The sequence below is a fragment of the Gouania willdenowi genome, chromosome 20 (assembly GCF_900634775.1).
Source record: "Gouania willdenowi chromosome 20, fGouWil2.1, whole genome shotgun sequence".
Classification (NCBI taxonomy): Eukaryota; Metazoa; Chordata; class Actinopteri; order Blenniiformes; family Gobiesocidae; genus Gouania; species Gouania willdenowi.
The window spans coordinates 11,002,537-11,020,997 of NC_041063.1; the positions used below are offsets into that span (position 1 = coordinate 11,002,537).

At 38.2% G+C, this 18,461-nt stretch overlaps 1 protein-coding gene across 2 annotated transcripts in view; it reads right to left on the reverse strand.

Moving 5' to 3' along the window:
• gpr158a (G protein-coupled receptor 158a) overlaps nucleotides 1-18,461 on the reverse strand; it is a 68,122-nt gene that overhangs the window by 40,538 nt on the left and 9,123 nt on the right. For both annotated transcript variants that reach the window (XM_028434489.1, XM_028434488.1), the window contains exon 2: nucleotides 7,984-8,089. In XM_028434489.1, the coding sequence (XP_028290290.1) occupies nucleotides 7,984-8,089 (106 nt within the window). The remainder of the gene's footprint in view (nucleotides 1-7,983; nucleotides 8,090-18,461) is intronic.

Consider the following 18,461-nt stretch of genomic DNA (forward strand, 5'->3'; position numbering starts at 1 on the left):
CTAAGACAACGGGACATTTAGCATCAACAGCCAGGGCAATGTCATTATGCACCTTCAACAGTGCAGACTGTGCGGACTGTGCCTTGTTCTGAATCCAGATTGAAATTTCTCAAGAACAGAGTTGGTTTCCAAGAACAATTGCAATTGTGTAGAAATTTTTTTCTCAAGGACCTTTGAAAAAAAAGGCAAAGTAGAAACAGGTCTAAAATTGGATAAAACATTAGCATCAAAATGTGCTTTTCTCAAAAGGGGTCTCACAACAGCATGTTTAAAAGAATTGGGGACACATCTTGAGCTAAGACAAGTGTTCATTAAAACCACAAGAGAAGGTCCAACAGTAGAAAACGCCTCCCTCAGCAACTTAGTGGGAAAAACGTCCAAGGGGCAACTCTTTTCCAGTTTGCAGTTGTTTCCCATTAGACTGGAGGAGTGTGCTGCAGCTACCGCCTGCCACTGTTAATATTCCCTATCTTGCACAGACCACAGCAGAAACTGCCGGAGACAGCTGTGTGTTGGAGGAGAATTATTATGCATATTTATAGTGTATGTGACAGTGGAAAGACAGGAATAGCCCTGGCAGTGGATCCCACTCTTGTATGCTGACGCGACTGATGGAGGGGTTTGGGTGAGTTTAAGTGTGTGGAATAATAGTGGTACTTTAACTCCCGTCACTCACATGTGAAAATGAGTAGAATAGTTTTACAAGAAAAAAACTGCATATTTATAGGCTTCCAAAAGGTATATTTGTGCATTCCCTCACTGAAGCTGTGTATATCTAAACATTTACTAACTAACACTATGTCCCCTCAAGAAGTGATCATTTAACTCCTAAAGCAATTTACATATACGCTAACATTCTAACATATACACTCCTAAAATCAGTGTCATAACCTGACACTTCTTACTGTTTTCTGTTATATATGTCAACAGTTAATTACATTTTCCATAATGTATATACTATTATGAGATATAGCATTGTGCTTACGAAAAGTATTTAACCCCTCAGATGTAAAGTCCTTACATGTAATGTAAATTATGTTGTATTGTGTGTAGTCATGGATGAAATCATAAAAGTCTTACAATGGGTAAAGCCTCGAAAAGAATAAGATATTTTTTATGATTAAATGTCATTTATATCCTAAGCCTGATGAGAAATGTTTTGAAATAGAATGAAGTTCACACTTGCAAACAATAAACCAGATAAAACTCAAATATAAAGAATAATAATAGTGAACACCTGGTGGAATAACTTTATTGTATATTTAAAATAATCCTGCAATGCACTGCTGTACTTTATGAGTGTACATTCTGCAGATATCAAACAGTGCCTCTCTCACCTCTCTGTGACATTAAGCAGGGGAATAAACCCTGCTCAGGAGTTGCACTAATTGATGAAGCTGGTCTTCCATCTAGGACTAGGAAATCAAGATCTGATTCTGCTGGCTAATTAAGAGGACTCACATTGACTTTGAGACGCGACCCCACTCTTCCAGTCCAGCACTGTGCATAATCAACAACTAATAGGCCTCTGTAAATATTTGTAATGATCCTACAATGTGTAGCAACATAAACCCTGAAGAAAGCTTTATATACTGTATATATATATATATATATATATATATATATAATTACACATCAAGTCAAATAATACACAGAAAATTAGATTAGGAGATTTTCTTTCCCTGCACAGAGTAATTTATTATTTATAACATTTATTGATTTTTACTTTTCAAAAGTCATTTTATCGTAAAGTGCATTTTGATACATTTAATACACCGTGGTTCATGCATCCTCCATGAATCGCCACCTTACTGTGGTGGAGGAGTTTGACTACCTGAAGGACCCTTGGAATCATTGTCAGGGGCTTAATGCACCTGGTAGAGTCTCCCAAGGCAAACCGGTGCCAGAAGACGGATCCGACTAAGGCCCCGTCCACACGGAGACAAAACGAAAACACTTTCCCCTAAAATGGGTAATTATGTGCTTTCACACAAAAAGGTGGAGAACGCTGTAATAAACATTAGGGACCTCTATGTGGCGCTGTAACACTGCGATGGAAATACACCAAAACAGGGAAGAAGACACCCTGCGAAAGGCTGCATCTATTTGCAAGCATGTTTGGATTAGGAGTGGAGGTTTTTTCTCTCTTTTTGGTCACAAGGAGAACCACCAGATAATCTCCAAGGCTGTGCTGCAGTTCCTGCATGACGCTAGAACATATGGGAGGATCTAGTTGTTAAAATAAAGACCAGTGGAGGGCAGTAATACGCCCTGTGGTGAAGAGGAAAAAGAAGAAGACACCCGAGGATGCGCATAAAACTTGCACGACGACAAAACAGGACATACAAAAGAAAAGAGGAAGGAGATGGACATGACAGGAGATTTGCTTGTGGACCGACAAAGAGGTAAAGCCTCTGCTTTGTTGCCATTGTTACTAAGGGTGGGAAAATAAAATCAACTTTACGATTTATCGCGATTTTTTGGGTGCCGATTGTAATAATCGATTCTGCTTCCCAGTATCGATTTTTTTTAATTGTATTTTACACATTTTCACGGGCAACCACTGGGTGGCGGTAATGCATCAACAAGTGAGTGCAAACACAACGAAGACTTGCAGCACAAAGAAAAGTTGCAGCAGCTGGGACTTTCCTTTGACAAACAAACCAACAACCGTGATTAAACCTGCACTTGTACGATTTAAATCAAAAGTATGGACATACTTTTGATTGATTCCATGGCGAACGGATTTAGACGTGACCAAAGCTGTATTAAACTCTGCTCCGGACAAGTGCGTAACACAACGAAGATTACTGCTCATCTTGTCCGTCACCATCCGAACATAAAGCTAGAGCAAGATAAGAAACCAACAGACCCTGGATGGGATGTTGAATAAACTTATCCAGATAATGAAACCATTCAAGGTGGCTACGTGCGTTATGTCAGATGAGGCGGAAGGATGGTGGCTGCTGTGTCGCGGAGCAAATCAGCTGTGTGCCGTGGTGCGCACGTCAGCTGCAGCTTGTGAAATGAAACTCTCATACTGATGTCCACTATTTTAACACTGTGTCCAACGTAAAGCGACAGTCTGATCACACTACAGAGAAAATAAGTGTAACATTGATGACAGATGATGACAACTAATGTGTGCTAATCATTTCTGAATGTAAGGAGTTAAGAAAATCAGGCTTTCCACACAAACAAATGTTATTCTGTCATTTGTAAGAGAGGAAAAAATGTAACTATGGCTCAGACAGAAAAATGAAGCCGATCTTCACACTGCAATACATTGTGACTTCTCTTCTGGAGCAGCCTAACAACCAGCATGTTGACCATCACCTGTTCCTACACATAAATCTAGACACTCCAAAGCACTTAAAAGTTTCAGTTCTTCAAAAAGTTATGTACAAAATTGTTTTTTTTTGGACATGTTGTTTACCTCCTTTCTGGTGGAGGTTTTACTTTATTTATTTCGGTATAAATAATAAAAATCACTGAATAAATAATGATAAATCAGTGAATGACTGAATGTGATGTGATGTGCATTGTATTTTGAAACTGTGACATTTCTAGAAGTTTAAGATTCAACTTATGTATGTGTTTGAGTAACATGTACACATTGGTTACCAAACATTTTACAGTAAAAAAATGTATTACTTATTGTGAAAGCAGAGAGAGACTTCCAACTTTTAATGGTTGCTTCAGGCAGGAATTGTTCTTGTTTTCTGATATGCTTGAGCCAGATACATTGGTAGTCTGGCATTTATTTAGCACAGAGGCATGTAAGTGTGGTGATTTGTAGGGGCTGCTTGACAGCCAACCAGGACTTTGAATGAGGTGAAGTGAAAGAGGAGAGTGAAGTGGCCCAAAGCTGCACATACGAGATGGCGGGAAACAGTTATGGGACGCAAGCTCAGGCTTGATCACCCTGTAGTTGGGCACCTTTGATGAGGGTGTCTATTGTGTAAAAGGCCGAAACATCCCCTGATTCAAAAGAACACCACTGTGTCCCAAATGTACATCCTTCCTGATATGTGATAACAGAATCGCTCCTGGTCCTGGTCACACTGCCCTAAGCAGGCCAGATACCATCGTACGCTGATAACATTTGCCAAGGTCTCTTCTCAGAGACTCTGTCATTGTTATGCTTAGCGCAATCAGCAGCATACAAAACCTTGAGAGCACAGAACAATTACAGATTCATTGGGACACACGCACACATGGAAACCTCTGAATCTCAGACCGGTCTGCCTCTAAAACCCTTTGACCAAATAAACCCTGTGTCCTCATCTGACCCGTAAACCCTACAACTTGACTCCGTCTCATTCCATTGAAAATTGGCGCAACACTTCCCATATCTGAGACACAGCTCCCACGCCACACTCAAATGATAAACCTCATGTGACTACATCTTTCAGCACAAATGACAATTTAACATCACATCTCGTGTTTAATGATTCTGTGAAAACGGAGAGGCTTCCAACTTTTAATGGTTGCTTCAGGGAGGAATTGTTCTTGTTTTCTGAGATGCTTGAGCCAGATAAATTGGTAGTCTGGCATTTATTTAGCACAGAGGCATGTAAGTGTGGTGATTTGTAGGGACAGCTTGACAGCCAACCAGGACTTTGAATCAGGTCAACCACCAGAGGTTAATCAAGGAGAGCAGAGCTGAACGGAGCTTGATATTAGATGGTGTCCAAACATTAAGGTCTAAACCATCAGTGTTTGTGTCATCGTTTTAATCAAGTAACTAACAGCTAAGGCAAAACTTAACTAAACTTAACCAGGCACACTGCAATACATTGTGTGCATTGTAATGTTCAAAGTTAAACTCATTATAATGCAGTTGTTATGGGGAGTTCATTGGTTAGATCCTTCTGGATTTATGGCACTGCTGTTAACGTTTACATATGGACCCTTCAATGTGAACCTTTAAGAAAGAAACTAGCTCAAAGACTACATCAATTTTGTTTTGCGTAAAACCAATAAGCCAAGTGCATTTAAAAACACAACACAAATTTAGACTACTTTTTTGAACAATTTTGATTTTGAATATTGATTCCGCTCAGTGTTTATATTGGCTACCACATTCCTTTTTTGATTTTCCTCCTTAAGTTGCTTTTTTCTATGTTATCTTTAGTATCGTTGTCTCACTTATACACTGGCTCCCAGTCAGCCTCAGAATAGATTTTAAAGTTCTGCTGCTGGTGTATAAATTTGTGAATGGGTTTGGTCCAGAATACATCAGTGAGATGTTAGTCAGGTATGAACCCAGCAGGTCTCTCAGATCTATGGACACAGGTCAGATAGTGGAGCCCAGAGCTCACAGTAAACATGGTGATGCTGCGTTTAGTTGTTATGCTGCAAAGAAGTGGAACAAACTGCAGCAGAGACGAAGTCAGCATCACATGTGAACATTTTTAAATCAAAGTTACAGGCACTTTTTTTCTCTTCTGCATATGATTGAGAGAGAGATTTTTGGTCATGTTATTGATGTCATGTGTTTGTTGATGATTTTACTGATGATTTTAATTGATTTTACTGATGATTTTAAATGTTCTTATTGATTTTAAACAATTGAATGTTTTATCATGTAAAGCACATTGAGTTGTCTTGAGTATGAAATGCGCTATACAAATAAATTTGCCTTGCCTTGCCCTTATTATGGGGATTGGAGCTACAGTACTTCTGGCATGTATGAAACTGTTATTAGAGCTCTTATCTTAAAGCAGCCACAGGCAATGCTTGGCTTCACTATTATCTAGACGTGACGTGGCGATGATTGCTTGAAGGAGAATGGAAGGGCCCGGGGGTAGACTTTCTGGGTGTAGGTATTCTAATGAAGAGATGACTGAATTCTGACCTTTAATTCTACAAACAGGATTAGAGGAAAATTCCGCCTTCCAACACACTTCCTCGAAGACATTTTTGAACATTCAACAGAGCTTTTACAGCACCAAGGGGCCCAAAATTTGGATCTTTAAACTCCTTTCCCTTCTCCCATAGCTGCTCTCCCCAGAGACCTTTGATCATTTACTTACAGGGACGCTACTCTTCCCTCTCCCAAAGGAACATTAAACAGCTAACATAATATTCTACTTTGGAATGCAGAAACAGAACTCCTCGGAGACTTCTGTAGATGATTTAGTTGATTAAAATATTATGGCATTTAGTTGACGAAAAGTAAGCTAGAACTGAAATAGTCCTGATGACTAAATTTTGACTAAAACTGCATTGCATTTTAGTTAAAAGACTATGACTAAAACTAAATCAAAATGTGCAGTCAAAATGAACACCGCTCCTTTGTGCCTCATTAACTTTAAACAGAAAATATAGGGCCTGACCGATTAAAAAAAGGAAAAAAAGTCGAAGATGCACTCGGTGCGAGGTGCATTTCAGTGTCACGATTGCAATGACATATGATTGCATTTGTGACAATTTGAAACAATGTTAAAAGGAATCCAAATTCTTTTGACTTGGTGTGCATTTGTGTGAACAGTAAAGATTCCAGGTTGATGAAATTTCATACCACACTATAGGGTAGTGAAGAGCTAATTAGAATGTCTACCAATAAATCATATTGTATTTGTCTGTTTTGTATTTACCAGTTTCTTGTGATTGGTATCATTGATTAGACAAGAGCAAGTTAGATTTAAGCTAAAACCATAATTGGGGGACTGTTCAATGTAAAATAAACAAAAATAATTTCCAATTTCCCACATGAAGAATGGTTTGACCCAATGTGGCACATGCCACATGCGATCACCTCATATTCATCAAGTATTTTGGACTGGAAGCTATTGTATTTTACCCCTCTTTCCTGCCATCCTCCCGTATTAGTATTGTCCCGTAAATATCCCGTATTATAATGTAATAATAATTAAATATATTTTTTTTTAACATTCCTCTGCCTCTATAAACTGAAAGCTGTCACTAGCCTTGCAAGAACTGCCACCTACAGTGGCCTGGGTGGCATTTATCTCGATGGAACAAACCCGGAAACAACTAATAAGAGAGATGGATGGATGTAAAACAAAGAATTTGTGTAAATACCTTGGAAAATGGGACAGAGAGTTTAAATTCCTAAAGAGCAGCAGGATGGGACACAGTAACTTCCAAAAAAGGGTTAAATGACACAAAGTCTGCAACAAATCTGTATAATAGATAAAATGTTAATGTCTAACTTAAAGACAAGCAGTGTGAAATTACCAGTAAATATACAATGTGTTGACTTGTATATGAACTGTAAGTACATTAAATTAAACAATGTGCTTCATATACTGTTTTATGTTTTCATTTAGGCTGTGTTATAAAGTAGGAATACTCACAGCATTGCATTGTCAACAAAGGAAGGCTTACCACATTCTAATCACCTAGTTGTATTTAGTAAGTGGTCGAAAAGTGGGTATTTTAGATTTCTTGTACACCTGTCTTAAAATTTAAGGGATACTGGAGCAAGGTTGGGGTGGTGGGACAGCTCGTAGTGCGCGCCAGAAAATGTTCCCATATTTTCAAATCCAAAACTTGACAGGTATGCATCACCTGTCCCTTTTGAATATGTTCTTGGTGAGGCCATGAAACTCTAATCCAGGGGTTCTCAACTGGTCTCACCCGGGGATCCAAATTTTGCCACTTTTTTTTAGGAGTTCAACTAACCAAATTTAGTTTTTTCCAAAATAGCTGTTGACAACTCACATACAAAATATTTTTTAAAACATAAATCTGTATATTTTCCTGTGCAACATGAATTTCATAGCATACCTGTCGAAAGGAAAGTTTATTTCAGAATAAAAGACAAGTCCAACATGAGATACATTAAGTTTTTTTTTTTTTTTTTACCCAACTGTCTGATACCCACCCAGTACAGGTCTGCGACCCACTTTTAGTCCCATCCAACACAGGATGTGACTAAATTGGTGTACTTTACAGTTGAGTTCAACAGCACGGATCAATCTTGTGTCTAATCCACAAGTTGGGCACACTCACCTCCATAGTGGTCAGGTTGCATCGATGAGTTTCAGCAAACCAGCCGTCAGAGGAGCACTGGTCGATATCAACATCCTGTAGATTAATGTCCACTCGCACCACACCCCTGCAGAATAGGAGTACAGCATTAACCTGGCTGTATGAGGGGCAGGAGAGTGCTAGTAAAGTGAGAGTTTGAAAGCAAGAAATTGGTCAATCCCAGCTGGGATACTGTGTAATAATAGGATGTTAAGATTTTACAGTTGGTATACTATATCTAAAACTATATTACACTATAACTAACATTATCTTAACATATTAAACTCATCGATCCTTTACAATTGTAAGAAAAATCATGATAATTTAGTGAATAAATGAAAGCACTTGCAGGGAGATGATGCAGGTTCAATGCATATAGTTGCAGGTAATCATTTCAAACCTATGAGGAAAAAGACCTCACTTTTAAGGAAAATCGTGAGTAAAAAAATTGTTTTGCATTGAAAAGAGTGATGTACAAATAAAAAACAGCTGGATTTTGGTTGTATATATGTTATGACTACACAAAAGGATAAGAGCATTTCCAAAATATATAGGAGTTTCCAGCCTGCATTGTACAGTTTACATTTTAGGACGTCCTCGGGTCTCAGAGTGAGGTATCAGGTATCAGGAAAATCTCTGTCATTTGTCAATCCAAAATGACTCAGCAAAACCTCCATCAAATCTAACGGCCTCACTTAACCTAACCAAGCGCCGTCAAATGGCACGGCCTCAGGCTTCAAAGTAAAAGTCATCAGACTCGAAGGCCTCAGGCCCTAAAACTCGTACTGAGATCGTATATGCGCATATATGCTACCGAAAAATGAATTTTTGTTTATATTTGTTTTCAAAGTGAACGAACATGCATTTTATTTGTTTATTGGATTATATTTGGGTTAGAGTTATAATCTCAGTACGGAGGTAAACTCAGACCGTGACCCCGGAAATACACATGACGTCATCAATATGCACTGCTTCGGATATGAGAGTAAGTTGAAAGCTGTTATTTGATTTATTTATTTTTAAAGGTTAAGATATATCAAAGTTTCATTTAACTATGCATTTATTATTAATCAGTAAAAAAAAAAAAATTAAATAAAAGGAAAGAACTTACTTCCTCATGTGTACTTTCAGGTCCTTCAAAATAAAACGCCATGTCCTGTTTTAAGACTTGAGGCCGTTGAGTCTGACGACTTTAATTTTGAAGCCGGAAGCCGTAAAAAATAAAAATGTGTTATTTATTTATCTATTTATTTATTTTTCATAAAGGTCATACAGTTGACAAATGGGAAACTCATAAAAGGCAGCCTACACTAATTAGCTAAAACAACAACAACAACAACTCTCGTATCATCAAATTCTGGGATTTGTTTTGTTAGATAGCTACCAATTATTTCATTTTATAAGTTAAGTCATTACTCCAATACAATCCCCATCATTGCTTCTCAGTTGTAACTAGTTGAGAGTAAAACCTTCAACATTGTACTCACTATTGTAGACATATTCCAAACACACACATGTACACAATCCCACACCCAGTGTTAGTGCTGCTGTGGCCTGTTCTCCAGGTGCACATGTTTCCTATTCCCTTCCCAGCTCCCTACAGACTCTATGCATGTCCAAAGCTGTTTGCCTGCACTTCTGTTATTAATAACTCCTCCACATCTGCCTTAAGGCAAACTGACCTTACTTCTCTTTTATTGTACACTGATGTTTCTTCCACAAAGAAAAAGAAAATCCTCCAATTGAATTCTCAGTTATGTAATAAGTGCTCTGATAAAACAGATTTCATGAATATGATTTTTACTATGCCGCTGTGGAAGATATTTGTGAGAAATATTTTCATGGGTTTAAGTTGCAAACAGGTGTCCACATTAGGCCAGATAATACAGTTTTCTTTGTTACTATTCTTTTTTAAATTATCGTAACTGCTACCTCATCCCACTCCCTTTCGAGCAGTGTATTTATGTTTATTTACGATATTTATTTTATTACATATTATGTATATTAGCCAAGTAGGCTAAAAATGGAAACATTTATGTACATACTACAAAAGCTTTTCTCTTTGTACTAAATTACTCAAAATAAATAAATAAACAAAATTAGGTGCCTTTTTGGGTCTGTACTACAAAGTTAGATTTCCTGTTATAGTGCGAACTTCCGGAATTTAATCGGTGTGTGCTGTCCTACAAAGCTGGATAACTTCTTACGGGCCTAGATCACCATGGTAACTTAGGCTGAACATCTAATCTTGTTAGGACCAGGTTATGAAGTGGATCAGATCGGAGCGACTATTAAAATGAACCGAGGTACGTATCGAACCATGATTTTTGTGTATCGTCAAACCCCTAATATTTAGACATCAATGCAATCCTTTCATTTATCCAATGACATCTTATAAGAAACATGTATTTTTATCGGATAGAATGATTTACAGTAAATTAGTCAGCTGATAAAAATCTGCGTGCAACAATAAATTCATTCATTCTTGCATTCTGTGGTGACGCTGAGAGCCTCAGTCAACACAAATGTTGTCCACCTTATGATGTAGGCTGAGCTGTATGAACGCAGCATCACAGCCACAGACGAGGTAAAAGTGAAAGTGAAATTGATCGGTGTCCGTTTACTCACCAATGAATTCATATTGTATAATATCACTAATATAAGCATTAACAGCCATCAATTCCTGCATTCATTCCTTGCAGCAACAGTGTTGTTTTTGGTCTGAATGATGGATTTTAATTCTTCATATTTTTAAAGAATTATTCCTCAATTGTGACCTAAGTCACTCTCCAGTTTATCTGTAATTGTGATTGGTCTGACGCTGCAATCTCCAGCCCTGTCACAAGAACGCGCATGTAGCCAGGCTGAAATCAACTCGCTTAACTAATGCTGTGTTCACACCAAATGCGTCTTCTGCGGCACCGGACGCGTCTGCTACAAGAAACGTTCCGCGGGATTTGCAGGATTAAAAAAATGTCCCCAATTGGCTTCATATGCACGTCTGAAGCGAATCACCGCCCACCAGACTCCTAAAATGGCGGCAACCAGGCTCTGTTTCTTTTCACACTCAACTATGGAGGACCCCCATGCAAATCGCTGCTCTTTACCTACTTTTTGAGATGAAGAGCCGTATCGTAAAGCTCAGGTTGGTCACAAACAGCTACAATGAGCTTCTCCTCCATGCTTCAATCCAATATCTGTCTGCAGCGCTATATGAATGGTTTCTTCTTCATCTATGTGGAGTTTTATTGGCAGTAGAAGAACGCTTTTCTTGTTGACGGCCTGACGTCATCGTCAACAAGGAATCTGATTGGCTTTCGCGCCAGCGCGTCATGCAAAACAGTCGCTGGAGTTCAATATTTTCAACTCTTGCAAATGTGTGAATATGACAAAAAAAAATCAAAAGTGCGCTGGCACGGCCAACGCTCTTGACGCGCGTATCGGACTGCACCGCCGCACAGGAAAGATTTCGCCTCTGGGCCGTGTCTATCCATCGACTTTGTATGTAATCTGGAAGCACGAACATTTCGTGACGCATTCGGTGTGAACGCAGCATTAGTGAGTTGATATCGTGATTCGTAGGACAGCTTCTCTCTGACTGAGAATGTTTGGTTTGGTGAAGCCCGCTAACAGAGATAAATCCAGGCTTCACTGATCTAGCGTCGTAGTACAGGCCCTTTATGTCCTCATGCAGAGTTTGTCATGTCAATTATGTGAACATAGTGCATAAAAATACAAGAATGAGGCGGTGACTGTATATATGTGTGCAGTTAGTAATTTGAGAGTGGAAAGGATGAACACTGGCAGAGGCTTCATGGTGATCACTGCAACTCTCAGGTATAAATGCAGAATTTTCACAGAGAGTAGAAAATAGTGACGCCCCAGGAAACTGAGCACTCACCCTTTTCATTAGCCATTATTTAAGAATCTAAAGGCCAGGTCAGCAAAGAGTGAAGCAACCCACCAACAGAAACATGGGTCTTTCTAGCAGACCAGTGTGGGTCACGTGAGCCTCAGCGTTATGAAGTCGACTGGAGTCATGTCCATAATATAACGTCCTACATGCTATAAAATATATTTAAACATACACAAAGTAAAGGCCTTTGTGAGTGGGTAAGCCTAACGAATGGTGAATCAGGCCTTTCAGCTGTCCATTCAGGATCAGAGAATCATGCCTCGGGGTGTGCGATATGACCATCTTAGATCGTGAAGATTAGAATGTGACAATGAGCTGCCAAAGCACAGAGATACTAAAACTGGCTGTAAAGCACATTCTATCCCTTGCAGTGCTGTGTCTTTGCGAGGCATGGGCGATGTGTATTATTTATTTTTGTTAAATCACGATCACATCTTTTTCATTTAGGCTATTCAGACTATTTTATTTACCAGTAAAACAAACCAATTTACGAGGAATGTGTATGCATTATAAAATCTTAGGCTCCTGGAGCAGTTTGGACACGCCCAGTCTATACTATAAAATGTCCAATAAACCATCTATGCTATGTTAACTAACTACTCATTACTCAATATACCTCTCTATTCACTCTCCTCTCAATCCAACCTACTCATCACAGATTGTAGAGTCCACAGGTGCTAGTTTTTATAAAAGGGGCGGGGCTAACTGTGCTTGTTTGTGACACATGATGGTCCCAAAACGTCACATAATCTTGTTCTCAGCCAAAAGCAAATATCAATTGTAATAGCCGGGTTTTAACCCATAGAGGGCAGTCACTCTGATATTTTACAACTAAATATGCCAAATTGAAATATTCATTCATTCATTCATTTTCAGACCCACTTTATCCTGTTCAGGGTCGTGGGGGTCTGCCGGTGCCAATCTCCGGCTCTCATTGGGCGCTGGACGGGGGTACACCCTGGACAGGGCGCCAGTCCATCACAGCCAAATTGAAATACTTTGATTAAAATGTTGAGAGTTGCACCAGGATCAGTGGTTTTGGGGTTTAGTTACTCCTCCAGCCCATAGACTGTAGCCACGGCGTGAGCCCAGCCCTGAGAGCCAATCCTTATCCCAAAGCTTGACTGAACTATCGCTGCGATTAGTGCACCATTAAGCCAACACAAAACTACCATATTGTGCTCTTCTGGCTGTAAACAGAGGTTAACTCGGTTCAGCTGCCCACAGCAATGGCACCAGGTCAGGAAATGCTCGTATGTTGTGACGTCATGTAATAAACACACACACACACACTCATCCCAACTCAGCTCCCGTCTTTGCGATACCACAGCTTTATTTCCAAAATTCCAGATTACTGTGGGAAAAACCTACAGTAATGATATTAAAGATGTACAGTATCTCCATATGATAAAAAAAAAAATAGGGAATAATAGGCAATAATAATGCAATATATTGCTCTATATCTTAGAGCAGCAATTCTCAACTGGTGGGTCGGGACCCAAAAGTGGCTCACGGACCTTTACTGGGTGGGTCGCGGACAGCTAGTCAAAAAATAAATACGTATATCTCTCATATTGGACTTTTTTTTTACAGGCATGATGTGAACTGTAGGAAAGGAAATTATAGATTTACGTTAAAAAAAAAATATATATATATATATATATATATATATATATATATATATATGTGTGTGTTTTCAACATTTTTGAAAAACTACATTTGGTTGGTTGAATTAGAAAAAAAAATTTAAAAATTGGGTCACGATTTAATGACTATGGCAAATTGTGGGTCCCAGGGTGAGACCAGTTGAGAACCGCTGTCTTAGAGTAAAAGCCGAGGTAGGTTGATTTTCTATTACGCTGACATTTACAGGCTGAAGGTATTGTATTGACAGGCCACCTCACTGAGCAGAGGAGTCCCACTGACGTCAGCAGTGAGAGTAGTGACACCTTGGGGATCTTTAACCCTTTGCTTCCTCTGTGTAGCACTTTTGAAAAAAGTTTTTTTTTTTTTAAATGTGCATGGTTAAATTGGACGTTTTACTACAAAATCCCCACATCCTTACACTGCTGTGGATTATTTCAGCACTATTTCCAATAATATTCTTCTTCTATGAATAATTTTCACTTATCCCATCCTCTTTGATCTGAGCTTTGTATCAAACGCTTTAGTATTTCACACACGTGACTTCCTGAAGTGTTTTTCACTTTTTGCTTTTCTGTGCTGTCGGAGCTGACAGTGATGAATTCACTCACTCACCGCTTTTGTTCAGACTCCTCTTTGCATTTATGTGTCTGTGTCTTATAAGGAGTTTGTCTGATGTAACAGTTCTGCCAATCAGGGCAAAGCAGCCTCATATTGAAAAACATCTCAACTTTGATATAGCACACACATATAAATAGGCCTCTGTGTTATTATAAGCCTAGCCCATTTAGACAAAAGCGTGATTCACGTACCTTTAAAAGGTCATTCTATAGCAAACACACGTCCACACACTCCCACACAACAGAAGGAGGAAACAGAACAGAACAGTAGGACTAAACAACTGTATTCATTTAACTATTGAATTAAATACAAAATGTAGTTTTGATTTTTGACTCATTTTCATTTATTGAATAAATAAAATAACGAAGAGTTCTCTTGTTTCTTGCAGCATCATCACCCGAAACAGGAAGAGACTAAAGCACTAAAAGGCTGGAAATAAATATGGCCTGAGCAGGGCTGTTGTTCTACATCTTTCATTATTAATTCATTGTTGTATTGATCGTGTATTTATCTGGAGAGGAGAACTGTCGTCTCAAGTAGCTATAATAGCCAACATTTACTTCCTATGTTGTTCTATATCAGGCAGTGCGCTCAGGCTCAATGAAAAGCTGTGTTTGATGCTAGTAATAAATAAAGTTAGAACAAATAAACAAATTAATATCATTTTGAATGTAGGGCCTCCATTTCAGGGTATATCCATTTCTACGTCGCGTCACGTTAAACTTTCCATGTTTTGATGACTTCATTGACCATTAAACTTCCCGAAATTGTACCAAACATGATAATTATGATAGCGTCAACTACTGTTATTGAATTTATATTTTATATGATTCTGATTATTTAGGAAAACAAGAAAATACGCTGAAATCACGTGAGATTGTGCCGCTAGAGTGACGTTAGCCACAATGCCAGAATGGAAAAATACCATGGAAATATGTGTTATGGTCCCAAAACGTTATTTGTTAGGGATGTAACGATTAATCGTAAGGCAGTTAAAAATCGATTAATAGGTATAACGATTCACATCGATGCTGTGAAAATTGAATCGCAGTACTTTTTTTAACCAGAAGTGTTGGCGGCGAGCGAAATCTGCTAATACTTTCTTTCTGACCGCCTTCTACTCTTAAACATATTCATAAATGATTCATTACCCCTTTAGCACCGAAAGAATATCTGTAATATTACGTGAATATCTGTAAAAGTCACGTTTTTCTATTAGCTCTGTCTGCTAGCATAGCTTCTCTTCTTCACTGCAAAATATCTGCATGCCAACCGACCACTGGGTTACCAGCGCCCTCTGCTGGTCCAAACAAATATCTGACCTAAATACAGTAAAATGACTGTTTTTTTTTTTGTTTTGTTTTGTTTTGTTTTTTTAGTCCAATTGTTAAGGCACAAAATACATTTTCAGTTGCACTTTTAAAAAGAAAAACAACTATTATGCAGTTTTGTATTGTTTACTATAGAACCAGAATTTAAATAATAAGCTTCTTCTTCATTTGTATTATTCCTTTATTTATTTCATTCAAGATTCATTTTTAGTTAAATTGCATTGTTTTGAATAGTTTATCAAGGGATTCTTTTGACTAATGAAAAATAGTGTAGTATTTTCCCAAAAAATATTTATATATATCATTTTTATTATATCATTTATATACAGTCCCATTTTGTAAAATAAATCGTGAGAGAATCGTATCGTGAACCCAGTATCGTGAATCGAATCGTATCGGGAGTTGAGTGAATCGTTACATCCCTATTATTTGTGAAAATCTTTTTTCACAAAATCTTATAGATGAAATGCTTTCACCTATAGCCAAGTTGATTACTGATGTTTCCTTATCATTTAGTCGACTAGACTATTACGCTTGTTTTGTTTTTTTTTTTTTTTTTAAATCAATTTAAACACAAAAAATGTTACAATGTCAAAACATTGTCTTTTAAATTATTGTGTCCATTTGTCAAACATCTGAAAACATCCTCTGCCGACACTGTTAATGCGTAAAAGCGGGAAATTAATATTTTACATATTATTCCTTGGGCTGGTAAACGGACAGCGCTCTGATCAGCCAGCTTCACTTTATTAAGGCACAGACGTGTTTCTATTCAGGTGGTCTTCCTCAATTTGTCACACACTGGGATGAGAGCGCATTGTTTCACTGTAGTATGTTCCAGCTGAGGCTGAAAGCGTCAATACAGCGCAAACACATTGTGTTGTAATTGTAATTCATGAGGTTGGAAGTTTTATGAAGCCCAACATAACACACACACAACTCCAGAAACACAAAAAAACAATTGCAAGATTCACAAAATGTCAACAAAAGCACACAAAATGATAACAAAGACACACTAAGCAACCACTTAAACACAAAATGACTAAAAAAACAAGAACATATACAAAAGAACTTCAAAGACTCCCAAAATACCAACGAAATTGCACAAAATCAACACAAAAAAACACACAAAAATGCAAAATAAATTTGCCATATTGACAAGAAAATAGGCAAAATGAATTAAAAAACACAAAATATTACAGGGTTACCTACAGTTAAAAAAGAGCTATGGTCTCATGTAATTTGCAAATTTCTCCAAAACACTTCTCTTATAATGTAGTTTTGAATTTCTGTAGATTAGCAGCACTTTTCAGGTTTTCATCTAAACTGTTCCATAAGTTGACACATTATCCAGCGTTGTAGTACAGGACAGTTAGAGCGATAGAGGAAATCTGGCTTCATAGTACAGGCCCTGCATGAAATGTCCATATTTGTTTGTTTTTTATATTTTTTCATTTACTGTGGACTGCATGAACTGCTGAATTTTTACTTTCTGTATTTAAATGAATAATACAAGGGAGTAGGACTACAGTAGAAAAAATGTTCAACTTCTCGCTGCTTTGATGAAACAATCACTAAATACGCTCATTTATTTTTTTTTTATGCTTGTTTATTTTTCTTTTTAATCATGATATATGTTCAATAAATAAAGATCTAATATAATCTAATAGATTTAAAGACACCAATAAAATAGAGTCACTTTCAATGTCCCTCGTACCTATTCACTCGCACAAAGGCGTGGTTGGACACACACACACACACACACACACACACACACACACACACACACACACACACACACACACACACACACACACAGTCTTCTCTTAGCTGAGTCATCTTCTCCATTGATTTATCTTCTCTGCCCTGACATCATTACATCGTTCCCAGACAAAGATGAGACGCTAATGTTAGTTTGCTGAGCTACACTGTCTTTGCTAACTGTGATCAGTCTGTGGGCTCATGTCCAGCTGCCGTTTAATGAGCTTCTGCTTCAACCTGGTTGATTCATAGCCTGAAAGTTTTGTGTTGCGCAGCTTTGGATAAAACTTTGTCAATTTTTAGCTGCAAATGCTGCCAAAGTTTTCTTTTTCGGTTTGTAGTTGAGTCATCATAGCTCGAGTCCTCTTCACCTGGAATTACATCACACTTCATCCAATTTAGGAGAATATTCTTGAAATGCGGAACACACCTGCAGTTAGAATCTGTTCACCTAATGTTATGTAACTTTTCTGTTAAAGGATGCGCGTTCATGACATTAAAAACACAGAAAGTGTCTATTTGCACAGTTGACGTACGGACAACCCCCTTTGCTATTGGTACGGTTACCAAAGTACACGTACATAGCGTCTTAGGGTTGAGTCTAGGGTTGTGTTTACGGTTGGGTTTAGGGTTAGGTTATAACCCAATATCGCAACCATTTTTAGGGTTAGGGTTAGGTTTAGTCTTAGTCACACAACCTAAACAGGCCAATGACTGACCAATCACGTGACCTAAACTGGCCAAAAAGGAGCGCTGCATACGGATAGAATGTCGTATTGATACGGCAACCGTACAGAGAGCCACTGCTAAAAACATATTGCATACCACAACTTGAAGTCCTAGTAAAGCAAATTCAGCCATTTTCTTCTAAACACATTAAATAGGTCATAAATGTATTCCTTAAAACATGTACAAAGCCATTCAACCATTTAGAATGTTTTTGTGGAGCTAGGCTTCAAAAACTGTTTCAAATTTCTGTGTTCAGGTTCTAATGGGCAGGTTAGAAATCATAGCCCCGTTACGTAAAGGAACCATCATTAGCCTCAACCCGCCCCTGCTGCTGAAGCGTATATGAGTGAGGAATGAGGCTGAGCACTACCCTCGCCTTGCACCCAGTGTGAGCCGGAGAAAGGCACCGACAGACCCCTGCGACCCTGAAAAATGGGAACAAGCGGGTCTGACTTTGG